Source organism: Melopsittacus undulatus, chromosome Z (genome assembly GCF_012275295.1).
Source record: "Melopsittacus undulatus isolate bMelUnd1 chromosome Z, bMelUnd1.mat.Z, whole genome shotgun sequence".
In the NCBI taxonomy this organism is placed as follows: Eukaryota; Metazoa; Chordata; class Aves; order Psittaciformes; family Psittaculidae; genus Melopsittacus; species Melopsittacus undulatus.
The window spans coordinates 52,958,051-52,980,359 of record NC_047557.1 but is presented as its reverse complement, the minus strand read 5'-3'; the positions used below and the strand labels follow the sequence as shown (position 1 = coordinate 52,980,359).

At 43.2% G+C, this 22,309-nt stretch overlaps 1 protein-coding gene across 5 annotated transcripts in view; it reads right to left on the bottom strand.

The window, feature by feature from the left end:
- PIGG (phosphatidylinositol glycan anchor biosynthesis class G (EMM blood group)) overlaps positions 1-6,905 on the bottom strand; it is an 86,773-nt gene extending 79,868 nt beyond the window's left edge. For 3 of the 5 annotated variants that reach the window (XR_004081349.2, XM_031054194.2, XM_031054193.2), the window contains exons 1-3: positions 6,588-6,791; positions 2,990-3,195; positions 1,611-1,820 (exon numbers count right to left, since the gene is read on the bottom strand). Coding sequence is in view for 4 of the 5 variants with exons in the window: in XM_031054194.2 (XP_030910054.2) it covers positions 1,611-1,820; positions 2,990-3,195; positions 6,588-6,747 (576 nt within the window). In the remaining variant the exon portion in view is untranslated. Of the gene's footprint in view, positions 1-1,610; positions 1,821-2,989; positions 3,196-6,587; positions 6,792-6,850 lie in introns of those variants that run through there. The other 2 variants (XM_031054192.2, XM_005154870.3) reach the window with 2 other exon arrangements.
- Positions 6,906-22,309: the final 15,404 nt, after the last annotated feature.

Sequence of the window (22,309 nt, the reverse complement as noted above, 5' to 3'; positions counted from 1 at the left end):
GATTTATCACTTCAGAAGTAGGTATAGGGAAAAGCCTCTCTTTGCTGCTTGGAAGCACAGGTAAAAGAACTAACAACACAGCAAGAAAGAAGAATTATTCAGAAAGTGTTATTTGGGGCCTAATTCATATGTTCTTCTGTGCAGGTTCACAACCTATTTTTAGTTGCATATCTTTCTCCCTGGATATTAAGAAGACTTACAAAATTTCACATGCAACACCATTTTGATAACTCTGATACCTAAAAAAAATAATAAAAAGCTTTCTGATTAATGGACTATAGGCAATCTTTATGCTTTCTGAATAATGAGCTTGAGAGACATGTAATTGCAACCAATTAAAAGTGTCTTCCAGGGCACATGTTAGACCTACCTGACTTCTTTAAATATGGTAATAAGAATACTTAATGTCAGTAGCAGCAGGCCGATAGCCTCAGGTTTTACAAAACATAAAGGTTCAATAGACAAACTAGAATTTCCAAACCATTTACTCTTTTGGCGTGCCCAGAATAAGAAATTTCTTCATTTTTTGTTTCATTTACTTTCTATGCTCCCTGTTTGATAACATATGGAAACACTACTCATATTGCAATTACAAAAGCAAAACAATGCTATAGAAAGTGTGGCTCTGAGAATCACAGAACTGTCTAGGTGGGAAGGGACCTTAAAGCTCATCTAGTTTCAAGCCCCCTGCCATTAGCAGGGACACCTTCCAGTAGACAAGTCTGCTCAAAGGTTGCCCCATGCAACCTGGCCTTGAACATGGCCACAGATGGGGCAGCCACAAGTTCTCTGGTCAACTTCTTTCAGTGCTTCACCACCCTCACAGTATAGAATTTCTTCCTAATATATAATCTAAATCTACCTACTTTCAGTTTAAAGCCATTACCCCTTGTTCTATCACTGCTCACTCTTTGAAAACATCCCTCTCCAGCATTCTTGCAGGCTAACTTTAGATAGTGGGAGGCTCCTCTAAGGCCTCCCCCACTCTTCTCCAGGCTTAACAAGTCCAGCTCTCTCAGCTTGTCTTCACAGGAGAGGTGCTCCAGCCCTCTGAGTATCTTCATGGCCCTCCTTTGAACTCAGGATTGCCCTGACACAGGTGCAGGGCCTTGCACTTGGCCTTGTTGAACTTTATGACATTGGCATTGGCCCACCTCTCAAGCTTGTCAAGGTCCCTCTGGATGGCATCCCTTCCCTCCAGCATGTTGACCACACCACACAGGTTGGAGTTGTCAGACAACAAGAGTGAGATTATATAGTAACTGGCCCTTTGAAGATGGCACACACTAATATAAATGTGATAGCAAACCAAAAACATGGATAGTGGAAGTGGTGTAACTTCGTAAGGCAAGTTTTGTGAGACTACTGCATGTTAGGAAAGTTATACAGTAGCATGCTCTTTGTTACTGTATCATCCAAACACTTCCCACAGCATATGCACAAGAGACTGAAATGCTTACCTCCACATCACCAACATGGAAAACATACAAATGCAATTTTGTATTTAATTGTCAAGTTTGTATTACACAAGGATAGTTGTACTCATTTATTCTCAGAAGTTGCAACTACGTTTGTACTCATTTAATTTGGGATTATACAAAGACTCTCACCTCTGTAAAGTCAGACACAAAAAAGGATGTTGTTCCATCATACTCCACAAAATGCTTTGGAAACAATTTAACCCAAGTATCATCACCATAAAAGATTATTCTTTTCCCTGCTGTTTTTGCCTGCCATATCAGGTTGTCATCCAAAAGAGCTGGAGAGTTGAGATTCACAATAACATCAATGAAACCAGGTATGCTACCTGTCATCAAAGCCTACATAAAAGAAGAAAATAAAAGAGCCATATGAACAGAAACCAAAAAGTTTCCAGAATTCAGACAACAGTGTTAGTGTAAGATGAAGCAGTGAAGGAGACAGCAGAGAACTTGTACTTTCAACAAACAAAATAAATTAAAAAGAACACATGAGCTGCAATGCCACATCACATCACCTGTCACAACACAGTGCTAGCTGATATAAGAAACTGTAACTTTTTTGCAAAAAAGGGTAAAAATTGTATTTTCTTAATTAACAGACAGCAAAAAGACTTTGTATGCCAGCTGAAATTCACTTCATTTACTAGTCACTAAATCACCAAAAAGAAGACCCAAGTAAACTGACTTAAGATAACAATAACAATGGAAGTACATTCAAAACAGTAATTAAGCATCTTCTGGAAAACGTAATGAAGCCCAGCTATCAAGAGCTACCAGGCTGTCTCCCCTTCACTCTCTCACTGATCGTCCAGCTGACCTACCAAAGCTCATTTCCTCAGCTTCTTCAGTGCAAGAAATGTCACTTGGGTCCATTGTTGACAAGCCTGGATAATCAAGTATTTTGATGACACAGTCACAATACATATTTTAATTACCTGGAATTTGGCATAGTTTCATTTTTAAGCTCTGCAAAAGCATCCCTATGACAAAACAAATTTACACTAAACTGGATTTCCTATTAGTTGTAAGAACACAGACAAATAGCAATGAACATGCTCTTGAATAGAAGACAAGTGGAAAATGCGGTAACTGAGAAGCTACTGCCTTCCCACGATTATAAATAAAAAAATTATAACAATCACTTATGGCAGCACAAGGGCCTTAACTGCCCTTGACTGATTCTCACAGACCTTCCCACCACAGAGCTACCAACTAAGGAAAAAAAAAGGCAATGTGACTTGAGTTGAAGCTGCCACTTATTCCTCTTGCTCAGTCCCCTGTACATTCCTTTGACCTCTGACCTGACCGTTTCTTCAGGAAAAACCTCTGGGCCACAACAAATCAGGATTCTATCCCATATACTACTACAGCAGTGAGTTCCAGCCACAAAGTGCAGTAACACAACAAACCTACCCTTTATGCCAACTTCGAGTATATGAAATAACCCAGCCTTAAAAGCTTTCTCAGTTTTTGAGAAACTACCTTAAGTGGAAAAAACACCTACTTACCTTAATTCGAGGCATAGTCACAGTGGGTGGCTTCACTTCAGCAATGAAACTGTAGGATGGCCCTCTATCAATAACTTGTTTAGTATACGGCATGAACTGTTCACCTTTGGACCCAAACACAAAGTCATCTCTCAAAGCATCTATCAGCACAATGACAACTTTTTTGAAAAGTGGTGGTGGAATTTTGGTCCAGTTAGAAACCATTCCTAAACAGCAACAACAACAAAAAAATGATATTAAAAGTCATTAACAAATTTTAACAATGGCTAAACAGATGTTAAAGGACAACTTCTGTACTAAATTTATATTCATAAGTGAGAAGTTGCAAACAATAGCAAACATGAGAAGTAATCCGAGGAAGCAGAGTTCTCAGGCCATCCAGCACAGGAATGACACAACAAAAAATCCAATACACCATCCAGGAAGTGAAATTAAACATGAATGGAGTGCACAATGGGAAGCGTCATGATGGAAAAGCTGTGAAATGGAGAATGCTCAAAGGAATAAGAAGGAATAGTTGCTACCTTCTCTCTGGCTAATGTATTAAACCTGAACTACATATATCCGAAAGACAACTTTTATTAGTAAAAAAGATGCAGCATTCACCTATGCTAATATCCACTTCTCCATTTCAATCAAGGCTCCTCAATCAAATACCACCATAAGAGAACACAAGAATTACAAACAGACAGGTCCACTGAAATTTGAAGGGAAAAGATCTGTGCACACTGGCAACCTTCAAGGTAGAAGCTTGTATGCCAGGACTGTTCAGTGATGGCAGCTTCAGGGTGAAAATCCAATTCCAGAATACCCTGAACATCCTACATGACCGAGCACAGCAAAATGCTGCTGTGTATCAGAGCAGTAGGTGCTGTCTTGCCTTCAAGCCCACCTCTTTCTCTTTTATGGACTTAATGCTGGCTGCAGCAGCTCCTCATTTGCATTGAGCTTGGTCCACACACTGACATTTAGCTTTTACAGCGGTAGTTATCAGCCAACCTCTAAAGGTCCCATATCTCTACCAGAAAAACACACAGAAAGACAAAATGGAAGCAGAATGGATCTTACGCACCAATCACTACTTAAACAATATTGTGGTGAAACAGCTTCTCAGTATATGTATTATGTAAAGTTAGTAGCTTTACACTCCTTCACAGTAAAATGTGTTTCTGTGTAAGTGGTTGACAAGTTGGAAAGGTCACAGATAATGCTGTGTCTAACAAACAAACCTTAGAAAAATCAACCTCTGAAACTGTGGTTTTGGGTAGATAGACAAACATCAATAAATTGATATTCACAGATTCATTACTGCTAGTGATTTTGTCCAAATAAGGAAACTGGGGAAGGGGGCACAACAGGGGGAAGAAGGAAGTCTCAACAACAAATCTCTAAGTGCCAGCAACCCTGATTAAAATTATAATGTTTTTTCCAGGACTTGACTTATCAACTTAGAAGACATGTTTTAGCTCTCAATGAAGGCACAACTGAAGGTACTACACTGTTAGTTAAACCTTTCTCAGCATTTACTCCTATCCACTTGGCTAGGGAAACAAAACTTGGCGGACAACAAAAATGTTCATATGACATATATATTCTTCTCATAGCTCCCTCTTACAGTGTTATTCCTCAGTGTGTTTGAGTGTATTGAGAAGTGGAAAGGAAACAGGACTCTATGACAAGCCACCTTAAAATACTTATTGTAAGACAGTTAAAGCAATATATTGTGCAACTCTTGGCATGCCACATGCTTATTCATTCTTGCTATGGTTATTCAGAAAACACTTTAAACCAACATGAACTTCTGTAAGGCACAAAGAAAGCTACCAAAAACTTATCACAATGAGGTAAGGTTTCACTGTTACAGTCATCCCACAGGCAAGAAAGCATGGATTCAGGGGCAGTCAGGACTCACAAAATGAAACATTCAAGAAATTTAAGAGCACTGAAGAAATACTATTTTTTTAACAGCTCTAAAGTAGAATGAAAGCCTTCTGTATCATGGTTTTGTAAGCAATCTTCTGCCTTCAGAGTTTATAATCCAGACCAAGAAATAACTCTGCAAGCAAACTGTCACACATGAACTACAGAAAGGAAGTTTCCTTCCACTGTCACTCCATTTCTGCCTACATCTACCTAGAGTACTACTGACATGCCTAAATTTAAACTGCTTGTAGAACCCTGGGACACACACTCATAATCTTCAAAGCAGTCTTTTCAAAATCCAATTGTCTGACACCTCCCTCCCAGCCAAATAGTCCCCTCCTATGGTAGTCTCCTGATAATAATCACGTGTGAATGGAACATTTCACTCACAGCAGCCTATCAAACATCTCTGACAGTCTTGGTATTCTCCAGCTAAACAGCAACCTGCCATTTGGCAGCATCCACACACTATTACCAGATTAGATTCTTTTGGTGTTCCTGCTGAACTGGTATCAGCACACCATGCTCTAAATTACACAACCTTCTCTTCCCTCCACTCTTTCTCACAATTTAAGTAAACCTGTCCCAACATGTATAATGTCATATACTTTAGAAGGATTAACAGTAACAAGCAGATAAAGGCCCAGTTTGGCAGTTACAGTCCTGTTCCACCAAGCTAACCACAAGCGGTGGTACCAAGCAAGAGTTTTGTATGAGCAAAATACTACTCAACTCAGCTGTCCACTGATCCTGAAGTTCCACCCAATACCGAAACACTGATAAAGAACACTCCTTCAAGTACACATTCTTCTTTTTCACATTATTTTAATGTAACTTCTGACTAGACATACATGACAGCTATGTATCAGCACATCCTCTACCAACCTTTCCTTAAGAAGATGCTTGAAGACTTTGATTTCACAGTTTCAGCTAAGAAATACTGAGTAGGATCTGTAGTGAGCATGATTTCAGAGAAACAGTAATGGACAGCAATACTGTGTATTTTGCAGTCTGACCACGCTGTGATGCAAACCTTTATTACTGCAGTTGCTTTCCTCACAAGTGAAGTGTCAAAGTGTCACTAAAGTAGCATTAAGACACTCGCACATCAGAGAAATGATTCTTCGGGACAATGCAACCAGTAAGTTAACACAGCAAGGACGTGAAGCATTGTAACTGAAATGGCATTATTTAATGTGAACAGCTTGCCATTAAAGAGCATCAGGATTAGGAAAGGGGACTAGAGGACAGAAAAGCACACCCTCAAAAAAATGTGACAGCTGATGCTCAGGCCTTTCTGCGAGCAAGTTCTGTCAGTGACAGACAACTACGTGCAAAATCAGTGAAGTTCTAATCGTTTTCGGAAGCAGGTGGGGAAACATGCTACAGACAGCTGTCTCGCCTGCTTGCACCGGCTGCTCCCGCCTCTGCACCCCATAACCCGGTGACCCAGCACACACCGACGGCGCACATGCGATGGTGAGCAGCACGACACCCAGCTCCGACAGGGCTCGCCGCCAGACACTAACTCCGCGACGCCGGGCCGCGCAGGCCCAGGTTTACCTCGGCGGGAGGCGAGAGCCGTTAAGTGCTGCCTAGGGTGAGGCAAGGCAAGCCGGCCAGCTGCTCTGGCGAGCAGAAGCCACAGAGGGGAGGAGCGGGCTGCTCTGATTACCTGGGCCGGTCGGGGCCGGTTCGGCGGGAAGTTCCCCGCCAGCCTCTCTGCGGGGCAGGGACCTGACGGGCACCGGGAAGAAGCCACGGAGGAACAGCGCGACCCCCAGCACCTCCACCAGGAGGCAGGAGGAGGCGAACACACCCGAACGCAGCCGCATCCTACTCCCGCGGAGCCAACCGCCACCGACCCCGCTCCGCCGGCTTTCTGGAGAGCACACCACCCACCTCTATCTCCCGCAGACCAATTAGAGCCCGAAGTACCTGCCCGCCGAGCACTACTATTGGCTAGCGGCCAGCCAACCCCTCCGCGGGAGGCGTGGCCCCAAGGCGGAAGTAGACACTGTACTCGCAGCTGCGTGGCTGGTCTGTCTCGTTGCGGAAGGAAGTGGGAGGTGGTGAGGTTTTGGGTTGGTGCTGGTGCCACGGCTGTGTTTGCTCCAAGGACAAGCGGCGCTGAGAGCTGCTCGCCCTGAAACGCGGGTTGGAAAACAAGGCTCTGATAGCAGGGCGATTTCATGTGGAGTTGCAGTACCGGCGTGGCAGGCGAGAAATGAAACAAGTTGGTGACTGTTGCAGGTGTGTGGAAGGAAGGATCTCCCCATATGGATTATGCATTTCTTTTTACCAAGTAGTATTAAACCTTTTAACCTTTCCATTGATAGGAAACAGATTAGCGGGTGTGCAATGGCAGATGAAAGAGGAGACATAGATTTGTAGAAAACTTTAATTCTGTGGAAAATGAAACAAAGAACATTCTGCATATTGAAGCAGAGTTGATACTGGTCTCACTATGATCATTGAGAAAGCTTGAAAAATTTCTTTCTGCTAACAAAACTGCTTTTCACCTCTACCCAAGCAGTTTGTGTGCTGCCGCTTTGCTAGAAAGATGTGGAATAGGTTATTTGCAGCACACATAACTCGTTATCTTGCCCTGTGAGCAGCAGGTTTTCCCTGAAAAGTGCTCCAGCAGCCACAGGTCGCATTCTGGGCCGAGTTGTCTTCTGTTACCATATAAAGCTGCTCTGTGACAGCTTGATGCCACTGTGACACTTCACCTGTTTACAGCCACCATCCTATAGCTATGTGCCTGGTGATCTGATTCTACAAGAACCATATAATTGGCTGCAGAGCAGTTTTTCTGCTGGACCATTTCCTTTGACACAAAGTAAGATCTGTTTTGCACAAAGACAAGCCAAATGCGTTGTACATACTTCTGAGAGTGTTTTCCCACTTAAACTGGTCAGTCTGTGCTTTTACTGCCAGTTTTTACTGGCCAGCTGCTCATACTGGGCTTTGCAACCGCTGTCACTAGGCAAAGGTGCCGTGATGTGAAAGGCACACATGAGTGGGTTTGGGATGAAAGCTTTGTATAACTTCATATCCATCCAAGGCCTTCCTAGGGTGTCCTAATGAGCTCATGTCTTTTGGGCTCACGCTGCTTATGTGGCAGATACGGAATACACTTCTGACCACCGTGCTACATTTAGGCCATATAGTAAGTGCTTTTTCTGATCCCTCTTACCACCTTATGATTCTACTCAGACTGCTTCTAATATTTCCATTTCCTAAGAAGAAGCAAAGCCATTATGTAAAAAAGAAGCTGCATTTTGTAGATACAGTTTGGTTGTTTCTTTCCAGAAGTGTGGCTTGCAAGGCCCATGAAAGTTAGTATTCAGTAAGTAGCTGCAGCTGACTAGAGACAGCACAGTGAAATTCAGAGAGAATGTGCAAGGCTTTAAATCATTAGGTAAGGGCAAAAGCAAACTTCTGGCTTTTACTGACAGCCACTGTGTGTGTGCTCCAAGCTCTAAGATGTCTGTGTAACACGCCTCAAACTTACATTATTTCTATGTCCAGAAAACTGAGTTGATGTTGTTACTTTTAATGAGAATTTTCTGTTTTACTTTGAATTAGGAAGATTCTCCAAGCAGAAAAAAAAAAAGACAAGTTAACTGTACTAACACATACAAAACACCCTAATGAGGCAGTGTTTATAAATCACAAAACAGCAACTAAGAAATACCTGCTTTTTATTTCCTGAACAAATATAGCACATTCCCTTTCGGGAGTAAGGTGGAAATTCCCCAGATACTGCATCTTTGTTCGTATTCCACACCTTAAAATTCCCACAAAAAAATCCTAGTTTCTGTGTTCATGCAAAAAGATTTCTCTAAAGACATAAATACACTAGCTGGCATGTGGTTCACACTCCTTAGTACCTATCTCTGACCATTCAATCAGTAGCATCACCATTCCACCCCCTCAGCATTTGGCAAGTTCTTGTAGCAACATGCTTTCAAGGTCATTATTATTGCACTCAACCGCAGGCATCAAATAGCTAAGAAAAAACCTAAGTGCTGCCCAAGACTTTAGATTTGACTGAGTAATTGCCTATGAATCTACAACTATTATTAAGGCATAATGTACTCAAAATTGCTGATAGGCATTTCTTTAGCCATTTTACAAGGTTTTGAGTGTAACCTCTTCCATTGTGCATGACAGATTTATTCCTTGTGAGAGCTGCTCATTTGATGAGAATTCAGAATGTCTGTGTGCTCCCCAGTTTGTAAGCACATGAACAGTGTTGTGTGCACCAGTTTATGCCAATGGATGCTTACTAACTTAAATAGCCTTTAGAAGGTTAAACATTCATGTCAGAGTGTCAGGAAAGGTCGTGCAACAAAGTGCAATCCATGCCATTCAGGAGGCTGTCACTTCATCAGTGCCAGCAAGCCTTTTAGAGCACAATGCAACTCACTCAAGTGGAAGATGAATCTATGTATTTGTCTGTACAAACAGCATGTTGCTAATGCTGTTTTTGTGAAGAGCCACTCAAGCAAACTTGAGTGTCTTGGGGAAGAAAAAGGAATTTAATACTCCCTGCCAAATCCTCATGAGAAGCATTGCCCCAAAGTATGCTGAGAAGTGGGCAGATAGAAGGTCAATCAAGCCTTGCCTTCACCAGGCATACCATGGATTCCACTAAACCAGTAGGAACACATTTTGGTAAAGCTCTTTGCAGCCAACACTTAAAGCAGCCAAGTGATGCTGTTAATCTCTCTGGCATCTCAGGGCTTTTTCTATACTATGGCAACAATTAAAACACGAAATAAGACAAAAAGTTGGTGTGTCCCATGACGGAAGCGCACACCACCTTCCAACACTCTCCGCAGTTAATGAAATGCCACATGTTAGCTCCGTTTCTCCAGACTCTTTCACTTTTTATATTTCACATGTTGACTGGGGGAAAATTAAAAATACAACCAGACCAAACAAACCTGATTTCCCCCTCTCCTCTAGTTTCCAATACACCCAATGTGCAGCCAGTTTCTTCAGGTTTTTTTTTCTTCTTCTCCTGCTCTCACTTAATCTTATTTTGACTGATCCCCTTGTAATCTTGCTCTCAGGTTACCTGCTGTTAATAACTTCTAGGGATCTGCAGCTTACTACCTTGCTCTTTGAACTGCCACGAGTATTCTCCCCATGTGGTCCTAATTTAACAGGATTTCACATGTGACTGTGTGTGTTTCTGTGAAACCTGCATGTTCTTCCAAACTTTACAAGGTCAGGTATGTGAACATCGCATGCCAGTGTTTTAAGCAAGCATCCCTTTTCTGTGATTAGAGTGATACTGCATAAACTTGTTCCTGAAACTTTCAATACTGTACTGGGGAACAAACAGAAGGAGCAGGCATGGGGGCAGTGTCAGAACTGACCTGTGTAAGTAAAAGCCACCATTTTTACCTTCAATGAATGTGCTGTAGCATACCAGTAAATTGAAGCTGTGATAATAAATAAATAAATAAATGACATTTCCAAGGCAATCTGGTACTCTGAAAGCACTGCTGTGTAGTTAGAAATCAGAAGGACACATGGTAATTTTTTCTCTCCTATCATTTCTCCATTCTTTAGTACCTAGTAATTTGAATGTATGTCTGGTCTCTGCTGCAGTTAAGCCATGGTAAAACATCAGAAAAGGTTATCAAAGACTGTCTACTGAAGCATGGCTGTTTCTCCTCTCTTTAGGTGCACTGCAGAATCTCCGGAGATTTGTACTTGCTGAGGCAAAGGACAATGTAGAAACACTGTCAATGTAAACCCTGATTCTCAAATCTGCGTCCAGATGGGAACTTACGCACATAGAGGAGAATTAAAAGGCAAAAAAATATAAAAAAATATTTCAGTAGCTTTATCCACATCAAACAATTTGCTGTCTATCTTTACACACAGGCACACACACACAGACTGCCTTCAGGTTTAGACACTATGGAGACCATGCTTGCAGAGCCTAAGGGATTCGAAATTGAGGCAGCCAAGGATCACTGAAGAAGATAAACCCTGATAACCTCAGGTGGTGAGCTGTAGGAAGGCAAAGTCTGTTTTGTTTTGGGAGACTGCAGACTTACTCCTTGCTGCAGTATGAAATAACTGGCTTTCAAGGGGGAAGCAAAGCTGCAGAGCAAGAACTAATTGAAAAGGGAGGCTGGTTGTTAGTTTTCCCCCAGAGACCTGCACTCAAAGCCTGCACTGCTTAGTAGCAATATCTCTATCCCCCTTTCTCTGCATAGGATTATACAGAGATGTAAACAGTCGTTCCTGCTTAAGAAAGCACTGGCTTTACAACTGCTGTTGTGCTCACATGCAGGCAGGTTCTCTGAGATCTTTAAGCATAGGCTGGGATAGCTGAGCCTGATCTCCACATGTGCTGCTGGTTAGAACAGATCTTGGGGTGCTCTGATCCAGTGTTAGTTTTTCTTTCTAAAGGGGTTGGATAAAACACACACAAAAAAAAAAAAAGGAGTCCTCAAGGAAATCTTCTAAAACACTTGAGTAGATGACATCTTGACGCCCCTCTCTCCCCCCAGAGTCAGCAGACTCCACCAGCTAGAGTAATGCCAGCCACTTAGCCTTCAGGGCAGGCACTGAGAGAGGGAGCGAAATCAGGGCACAGCTGAAGCAACAGCTTTGCTTTGCACATTAAAACTTACCCAAATCCCTTCTCCCTCTAACTTTGTCTCCTTATCTTACTTTGTTTCTTCCTTCAATCTTTCCTATTCTGTTTCTTATTCCTAATGAAAAAGCTTGTGTAGCCATGTTCTATGTTTGACTGCCTCTCTCCTGCTCTTCCTAACGGCCTTAACTTATCACTAGGTAGTGAACAGGGCGCCTGGTGATACTTGGTTCTTCCAGGTTTAATGAGGACCTGAAAACAGCAAACAGACTCTTGTAAGTGCCCCCACAAAGAAAGTCCTCTTTGATGTAAGCTGATCCCTTAGCAGGTGCTAAAGAATCCACAAGGCAGTGGGAGAAAAGGGGCATGATAGGAACATACCAACCAGAACACTTACAACAGCCACATATGCATCTTAATCACTGGTGAGTCCAGCAACTGTAGCCCACAACTGCAAGAAACATGACTGCCCCATTTTCTGCCTAGCTGCTCCCTCCCCGTGACATTAGTATGTTTGTCCCCAGCATGCAAATGACAACTTCAGCCCCCTCCAGCCCCCCTGGTTTGCCTGATCTGCCTAGTGTTATAGGGCTTTCTTTAGTCATGTGGCCTTTGTCCCACAGAGAATTTCTCGTAGTGCAGAAATCCTCTTTTCCATGGTCCTCATGAACAATGGTAATAAACAATTACAGTGCTGAAGTAGGAAATACAGTTACATTCTTCCATGACATATGAATTTACTGAAATAACCTTCCTAAGTAAGAAATCCTAGCCCAACTTTTTTTTACCATTATTGCCTTTTTGCCTCATATCTCTCCCTTCTCTAAGCCCAAGTATTAATTTTAAAATGCACTAACTTCAAAGTTCACCTGCAGGTGTCAGATATTCAGTAATACTGCCTTTTAATTCCTTAAAGCCTACATATTTATTAATAGCTAAACACCACATTATTCATGTTAAGAAATACCAATGTGTAATGTAAGCACTTCTTGTTTTAGCAGCCAGCTTTCTCTCTGACACTTCTTATCGCTTATATTTGTTACGAGGAGAGAGGTCTTTTCACTGCTGGGAAATACCAAGCTGTACAAAGCTAGCATCATAAGCCGGCTGATCTTTATGCTCAGGCAGTATTCAGCTGTTCAGCTTAAGAAATAGGAAATGTGAAAGGCCGGCAGGCGTTAAGAGCACAGGCTGTTTGCCCATTTGCTAACTGAAGTGTGTACTTTTTCAAATTTGATGCTGAATAGCCAAACCATCACCCAGGGAGAAGCTGGACCTATACAAGCATCCTCAATAGGATGTGTTAGTGGCTGCAGAGAGGTCCAGAAACACTGCTTGTTACTGTCCAGGCACAGGAAACAGCATGTTGGAGGGCAAATTATTAAAATCAAAAGTATTAGTGAGGGGGGAAGAAGCAGTAACTTAGCTGTCTTTACTCACCTAAGGTAATGAATCAGCATCATCAAACTGTGGCACCAGTAAATTCTCAAAGTTTTCAAGTGCTTATATTTTCAGTATAAATCACTTCCAGTACCCTGTGGCTAGAACTTCTTGCTTTGGTAGCTTTGTCAACAGTTCACAGCCTGTCAGGCACTCATACCCACTTCCTTCCCTGTGGGGAAGGCTAGCTGCTCCTGTGTGGAGTCATTCTGCATTGTGCATGGGCCCACTTTCCTCCATGTTCCCCACTGTGAACAATGAACCCCCCTCTGTTCCTCCAGCTCCAAGACCATTGCTTTGTGGGGTTCCCCAGGTTGCTGCTGTAATGGCAGAGTGCTGCATTTTTGGTGAAGGGAAGCTGAGAGTCAGTTTTTGCATGCCCTGGGAAGTAGCACTGAGTAGCAGAGGGAGCTCGGCCTGCCTGGGTGGTCACAGGAAGCCAAGCCTGGTGCAGAGTCACCCAATGGAAGCTGGTCCCTGAAACAGACTATCTGCATCACTGTGTTTATGCTGTGTGTCTGTCTGTTTACACCTGGCCACTGCATCTGGGTCAAGAAAACTGATTTGCCAATCAAAAATACAAAACCATGCAGGGTGCCTGTAGCTTCGTTTCTTAAGATGGCTGGAACTCTTCCTTCCCCTGCCACTGAAGCATTTATGAAGTCTCATGGGTTCCTAAGGTCTAATAAGACAGAAGTTTGCTTTACTGCTTCTAGCATTTTCTAGGACCTCCCCACTTTATTCAGCCACATGTGCCCTCAAGTCATGCAGCATTGCTGCTTCTCTGCCATGTTTCTTTGTACTTGACAAGAAGATTCAAACCTTAAAATGGACTGTCACTGACACTTATAGACATTACAAGCTTGTAAGTCCTATTTCTAGAGGAAATCAGGCAAAGAGTCCTTACGTCCAATTGCAGGCTGTTAGGCTTATCTGCACTAGTAAACTGACAAAGTTTCCTTGTCTGAGCTTTCTTTTCATTTCCAAAACAACTTCTCGTACATCCATCAAATGAAATGAGGCTTAAGCGAGATCTGTGATCTGTCCCTTACTTTAGCTATTCACAGTGCCTTTCTTGAAGTACAGATGGAAAATGAGGCTTGGGTCACGGCACCATTGAAATTAGCTAAGTGTTTGAAAGATTTTCAAAGGTCACCAGTGTTCCTAATAGTAGGGGAGGGAAAAAATTACAAGCATTTTCTGCCTATTTTAATGACTTTTGAAAGCTTTCAGTGAGCACACGAATTACTGTAACTAAGAATCAAGAACTGTCAAGAAGATGGGATTTCTATATAGCCCTTAGCAAAAATGCTTTTTCATTACTTGAATATCTCTACTATTAGGACAGACATCTTGAGTATTCTCTTATATTGAAACAGAAGTCTTCCATTACACCATTTCAAACTGATGCAGGCTGAACTGTAAGTTTAATTATCAGAATACCCATAACACCAAAATCATGCAGTATAATAGCTACAACAGGAGGGCAAGATTTTTTTCTTTGTTTTTCCGTCTGTTTTGTGTGGGTTTTACTTGTAACAGTAATTAAGATCAGTCCCAAAAATTTTACAAGGAAGACTTGTAAATTATATTATTATGACAAATCACATCTCTTTTTTTTTCAAGCAAAATAGCACAGAAAAGTAAAAGAAGCCACTAAAATAATCCCTTTCCCATCATGTTATATTCTGTCTTCCATAAATCTGTTATATTCCATCTTGCTGTCATTCAAGCTTCTTAGGCTGTTCCAAAAAATGACTTGCAGTTGTTAGAAAGCTCCAAATTCCCACCTTCAACAGGCTGGTGATCCCTTGTTCATGCAGTAGCACTGCATGTCATCCAGCATTGTTAGCTCCTCTCACTCCTAGCTGGTTTTCCGTCCCCCTGCACTGATGACTTTGCAGAGGACACTGTCATTGCACATCAGCCCCTTTCGGCTGTGCTGCACCCACCAAGATTGTCATTTGTCACACTGAGACTCATTTTGATATTGCAACTGACCAGTGCTGCACACAATGTTTCAAAGAAGGCCTCAATAGGTCACTTGAGACTAAGTGTCTCTTGCCTCCCTGCTGCAATGGCTATGACATAACTGAAGAACTTCCCCATAGTTGTGCCCCACCAGTACTCTGATCATCCTATATCTGGCGTACTCTCACATGTTTCATGTCTCCTGAACTACCTCTGATGTATTTCCAGCTGACAACAAAGATTCCAGCTGCTTATTCTGAAGAGCATAATCTTACCACTTCAGGTTACTGAAACTCATGCTGTGTCATTGCCCTCGTCTCCTTACATAATCCAGTTCTAACACTTGTGCTAAAAACTGCTAGTAAAGACGTAAACAAATTATAACCCACACGACATTGTAGATCAGTCCTGTCTCTGAATGGGCTATTGCAGTCAGCACCTACCAGCTCTGTTCTTCCTTCTCTAAATCAGCTGTTCCTCAGCTTCCCAAACTGAGTAACAGTAGTCAGCCTTCCTCATTTTGTTGTTTTAATATGACTTCACTGAACAGACATTTTCTTTCTGAACCTCACCATTTCCTTAACTAGATCAGGAACGTAATCCCCTCCACCCAAGAACAAGTTTTACTGCCACTATGCCTTTCTCCCTGAACATTTCTGTCCATTGTGTTACCCTGTTTTCATCTGGTCATGTGGCCTCTTCCTGGTTACTAAATGCAACACCAAGAATTATTATTAAGCTTTTCCTCAAATTATAGCAATAGAAATCTTAGCAGCTATTAACAGCTTAGAAGCCCTTTATTAGCTTGTGTCTCTATCTGGAGAAAAATATATCCAAGTAATTTTGATATTCTTTAAGTAGTTGAAGTATGAGTTAACAATGAAATCAGGCATAAAAAGGCAATTAAAAAATGAAACACAAACACACTCGGCAGTAAAAGTATGGAAATTCAGTGCTGCAAAGAAAGATACCAGGTTGATTATGATGCTTCAGGGTATACCATCTGGGTGTCTTGCTATGAGGCTCTTGCTGCCTGCAATACTTGAAGAAAATTCAAAGTTGAGAGAGGAGAACATCTGTTACAGGAGGAGAGCCCAGGATTGTGAAACACTGACAATCAAAAAGAATGAAGCCATTTCCATGGGGGATATTCTAGAAACACAAAGAAATACCCCATGGCTCCTAGGAAGCAGCCTTTCATTATATATGGAAGAACCTAAAAAGAAAGCAAACAAGAAAAATGCATATAAAGTGGCCAAACAGTGCCATCTGGGGACTGCTGCTGTAAGAATAGGATGAGCAAAAGTTAACCAAGGATCTGCTTTTCCCACTCAGAATGAGCAGAACTCTAATCTGTGGCAGGTTTCAATTATTTACAAAGGGCCAGTTTTGGAATCAGACACTGACCATCACATGCCAGTGCATTAGCAGCCAGATCTGCTCCAGGAAAGGAACACCAGCACACCTCTACATGCAAGAGCCATAGTCAAGTGGTAACTTTGTTGTATTTTTTCAATGCAAAGATTTTTTTATTTGAAGTTTGTAGGGAACCAGAGACTGCACAGAAATCAGGGAAAGGAGAATATGGCATAGCACCACGGGAGGAACTTTTTCAGACCTTACTGCTTTATTATGCCACCAAACAAGGTTTTATTTTACAAAGCCTCCAGAGCACAGTGTTCCCCCATTTAGACCAAGTATCTCCAAACAGGTCCCTGAGATTTTTGTTAAGGACTGAAGTGAAGTGCAGCAGCTGACAGGTACCTTTTTTGATTAAAGCAATATTCAGCTATAAATCCTGTGGTATTTTATCTTTGCTGGGAATCACTGCAATGAAGATGGTGTACTTCTTGGACACCACACAAGTGTTTACATTGGAGTCTCACCCTATGGGTGAGAATGGGACACAGCAAGCATCACACATTTTTTTATGCAAGCAGCAGGAATGTGCTTATTTCCCAAGCTGATGCAGCTGATATGAATGGGAGCAGAAATCTCTTGGAAGAGCAGTTGCTCTGTTTCAGAACTGCCAAAGGAGCATGCAGACGCAAAGCACCTGGTAGTGCTTTCCGTCAGCCATAGATCAGAGTGGGCTCCTGCAGGACTGCAAGCTGATGGATGTCAGGAGGAGACAGGGAAGGTTTGCAGGCTTCTCAGCAGAACATAGAGACCCCAGAGATGAGCTGCATCTGCTGAACTAGGTATTGTGCAAACACAACAGAGTGCTCGGGAATTTCTTAATCCCATAGTTGTATATACAAAAAAAAAGTAGGAAAGTAACAAACGCAATACGTTTTTTCATTTCTTTCAGATGCATTAGATTTCTCTGAAGGGTAATCAGTATTATGGTAAGATTTTCAGCTTAAGCTCAATGAAATAGGAAAGAGGAACCACAGAATGTGGTCTTCAGCAAGAATCATAGTATCATAGAATAATTAGGGTTGGAAAGGACCTTAAGATCATCTAGTTCCAACCCCTGCCATGGGCAGGGACACCTCACACTAAAACATGTCACCCAAGGCTCTGTCCAGGCTGGTCTTGAATACTGCCAGGGATGGAGCATTCACAACTTCCCTGAGCAACCCATTCAAGTGCCTCACACTTACAATAAAGAATTTCTTCCTTATATCCAGTCTAAACTTCCACTCTTTAAGTTTGAACCCCTTCCCCCTTGTCCTGTCACTACAGTCCCTAATGAATAGTCCCTCACCAGCATCCTTATAGGCCCTCTTCAGATACTGGAAGGCTGCTATGAGGTCTCCATGCAGCCTTCTCTTCTCCAGGCTGAACAGCCCCAACTTTCTCAGCCTGTCTTCATACAGAAGGTGCTCCAGTCCCCTGATCATCCTCATGGCCCTCCTCTGGACTTGTTCTAATAGTTCCATGTCCTTTTTATGTTGAGGACACCAGAACTGCACACAATACTCCAAGTGAGGTCTCACAAGAGCAGAGTAGAGGGGCAGGATCACCTCCTTCGACCTGCTGGTCACGCTCCTCTTGATGCAGCCCAGGATACGGTTGGCTTTCTGGGCTGCAAGTGCACACTGAAGCCGACTCATGTTCATTTTCTTATCCACCAACACCCCCAAGTCCTTCTCTGCATGGGGGCTCTGAATCTCTTCTCTGTCCAACCTGTAGCTTTGCTTGGGATTGCTCCGTCCCAGGTGTAGGACCTTGCACTTGGCATGGTTAAACTTCATGAGGTTGGCATCAGCCCACCTCACAAGCATGTCAAGGTCCTTCTGGATGACATTCCTTCCATCCAGGGTATCAACCAAACCACACAGCTTGGTGTCATCGGCAAACTTGCTGAGGGCACACTCAATCCCACTGTCCATGTCAGCGACAAAGATGTTGAGGAGGGACACCACTTGTTACTGGGCTAAAAGCTAAGAAGCTACAGAAGTAATTCAGACTTTTTTTTGTTCATTTTGCTCTCAAACTGACTACAAGATAGAGAGCCAAGTTGGTTCTTGTAAAAAAAGAATAATAAAACCAGGCTGCATCAGAAGTCTGTGCAATGTTTTGCTACCCATCTGTGGCATTTTAACATCTTCAAGCTTTCAGAATGTTCGGTACAAGTATTCCCTTCTGTTATATTTATAGAATTTATATCACAGGCTATTTATTCTGTTTAATATTTATAGTGCATTCATTTGAATTCACCTGCTGCAATACACAGTTCACTTTCAATACATTACTTCTAATTTCACTTCCTTTGCAAAGTCTGTATTCTCTTGAGCTAACCCTTGGAATTCAGTTCTCATCTAGAGACCAAGGGCTGCGATATCTGCTTAAACAACACCACATGCTCTGCATCCTCACGAACCTGCTTGACATTTAGGGTCACAACAGAGTTGATGCTATGCCTGCTGGGTCTGGAGGGAGAACAGGAGGCATCAGTTTCCTTCCCTCTTGCCTGTGCAAAAAAGCAGAACAAGTCACCCAACCATTACTGCTGGAGTGAACCCCACTTCCCACCTTCCCACCCTGAAGTCTGAATAAACATAAGGGGTGTTTTGGTCATCTGTCTGTTGTGGCCACACTGCCTATAGTGCAGCCCTGATTATAATCATGAGTCTCACACTTGGGGCAGCTTTTTTTCAGAACAGGCACTAAACAACCTTCTCTTCGGGGAACTCATCGTCACTGAAACAGAAATAAAGCACCGCAAATGAACTCCTTCCAGCTTGTGGCACTTTTCAAGCAGGGCAGGCAGGTCATGGCAGGCATAAGTATCCTCCCAGCATTTAGTAATTCCCCTCTGCTGCTCCCAAAACTCCCCTAGATCACTGGGGAAGTTTTGCTCATCATCCTCTCTAAGGCAAGGCTGTAGGTCTGTTCATGGCTGCTTTCAAGTTCATGCTTGAGCTCTCTTGCACACTCCATTGCTCTCCTTCCTTGCACTCCCCAGACAGCTTGTTCTGTCCCCCCACTCACCCCTCCCAGCGCATTTGGCTTTTGTCATATAGATGCTGCATCCTCTGCTTTCAAAACTGTTCTTTGAAAGGTGTGTTACCATAGACAAGATGGAAGCTCTACATCAGCTGGCAAAAGGTGTCTTCTGCTCATAGAGCTGCTTTGTTTGCTGGAGTTGTGAGGTCTGTGTAACGCAGGTATACCAGGGGAACTAGACTCATTGGAAGGTTTTAGGTGAGGCCTAATATAGAATGTTAAAAAATCACCATCTTTTTTATTCAGTTCTTCAGATACAAAAGAAATATGTATTTGGTTCCTTTAGGAATCAAACCATTGACCTTTCTGAATGCCAGAGAGCACAGGAGTAGAGGGGGAATGATTATCATACCATTAAAACAGTACAACTCCCAAACGTAGTTACTGCTAGAGCTGGTGGTAACCAGGGAGAAGGAGGAAAGCAGGATGCCATGGTTAGAGCAGAATCTGTTTGGAAGGGGGGGTGGTTGCAAAGAAGATCCAGGCTGGCACAAGTTTCTCTGACTTTTCATGAGGCATTTGACTTACTTCTGCATGATGCTGAAACAAGTGGCACAGTTACTGAGGGTGTTTGCAAACAGCAGGAAGCAGCAGTGACCTAGATCAGGAGGTTTTTCTCTGTGGGAGAGCCCTCAGAAATGTGTTCCTGGAAGAGGCACTCAGGCAGGACGTGTTTTCTCCTTGGCATCCAGGTGGTGGATGCCGGGTGGCACATACACTGCTGCCAAAGGGCTTTGTCTCCAGGAGCCCACTCAGCTCTAGGGCAGAGCATATCACCTGCAAGAGTTTTTCCCTGGCCCCACAAACACCCTCTAAAGGGCCCATACAAGCCCCCTAATACTTATCAGTTGCACAGGCACCCACAGGTCCTTCTCCCAGCCCGCTGCTCAGGAGAGGATGCAGCAGGCACCACTCAAGGGCACTGTTAGTGCTAACTGCTCAGTAGCCTCTGATCATCCATTTAAAGCCAGTTTCCTCTCCAGGGCTTTTGAAGTGGAGAGAGCTCCACGCCTGGGCTTCAGGTGGTACAAGAACATCCCTTTCAACTCCATAGATGTGGACAGTCCTCACATGGTTGCCAGTGGCTGTCTTAGCCTGGGACCTAACCACATGATTCACTGGTGGGATTTGGTGCCAGGCCAGGGCTCAGCCACTGGTGGTGCTTGCGCAGTGTGCAGAGCTTGTGTGTGGCAACAGAAATGGGATTCATGCCCATGCAAATATACAAGGGACTGAGCCTGTTCAGAAGCTTCACTTCCCCAGAAGGCCCATTGGTCAGCAGAGCCAGCTTCTTCAGCCAAAGGAAACACGGGAGGAAAGGTGGAAAGAAGGCAGCATTTTCAGGAGCCCATTACTAAGGTGCCTGTGTGTTTGAGCCAGTAGCTCCATGCACCAGTCACTAGACTGCAGGATTACAGTACAAAACCAAGCAGGCTCCTCTGAGCCACACAGTAATGTGGAACCCAGGCTGCACTGGAAGGAACAAGTCTTTCCAGGCTGCAGCTGAGCCCTTCTTCTTCCACAACACTCTGGAGTAGCAGGGGCAGGATAGGTGCTTCACCACAACAACCCCAGCTCTGCAGAGTGTGGTGGTCAACCAGGGTGCACCCCCTTGAGGAGATGAGGACCTGTGACATGTTCATTTTGATAGTATCCCACGTGCTGACAGTAAATGTCCTCCCAGGAGCCATTACTGGGAGCCATCCCAACCGCAGTGATAAGGCAGGCATTTCCTTTCACAAGCCAAGAGCTAGTCATTTATTTATAGGGGCTTCTGTTCACTCTGTATTGCTGATAACCAAATAGCACTTGCTACAGTGACTTGGCCTTAGTGATTAGAAAGCAAAAACAAAAGGTTCTTTCTGCCCTTACTTGTCACCTCTCCCACTTGTGAAGGCACGTCCTGAACAGGCTGTGACAGTAGCAAAGGTCAGCTGTTTTCAGAGGAAGATCTGACCCTTGTACCTTTCATGAAAAAAAAATTATTTAGGAAATTAGGGAATGCTGAATAATTTTTGTTTCTGCTTCCAAAAAAATAAAGCCTGTGTATATACCCAGTGAGGGAATCAGGTTCCTTTACCAGTAATGGTGGGATGTATTTCCTTTGGAAGAAACTGGAGTGTGCAAATATTGGCAGATGCTTCTCTGCTCATTTCTAGGCTGCCAGAAAGCAGAGCCTGTTGCCTGGCCACAATACAGGTCCTGAGGATGCCACTTGTCATCAATGTCCTTCCAGACATTGAGCCATTGACCACTACCCTCTGGATGTGACAGACCATCCAGCCAATCCCTTATCCACTGAAACAGTCTACCCATCAAATCCATATCTCTCCAGCTTATAGAGAAGAATGCTGTGGGGGACCATGTGAAAGGCATTACAGAAGTCCAGATAGACTACATCTGTTACTGTGTAGGGTACTGTTTTCCTACATGAAGATCAGGGCAGGAACTTATGTAAGTTTTGTTTCTGTGTAACTAACTCCTACACAGGAACCTACTGGAGAGAGGGAAAAGAAAAGCCTCTTTATTCCCATCAGCAGAAAGGAGATTTTGTAAGCTTCTACGTAACAAGTGTGAGGGGGTGGTGAGGAGTTTACTGTCTTCTTAAGATGTTTTTTACCAGCTGTTTGGCTTGTAGTGTTGCTTGAAATAACAGAACATGAGTATTAGCTCTGTTCCCTGGGGCTGTCAGTGATTAATCCACATAGGGGGATCCAGAGCAGGGCTAAGGACTTGCCTAATAGCTTTAAGCTTTTCCTTTTTGATGAATGGGAACTACAAGGCAGTTTGTCTCAGACTGTTGTGCTGTCAGTACAGCTCTTCACTATTTGACCTGCAGACAGGCCCCCACAGAAAGCACCAGGATATCAACTGACTGCAGTGCTTAATGGGATAGAGAAAGA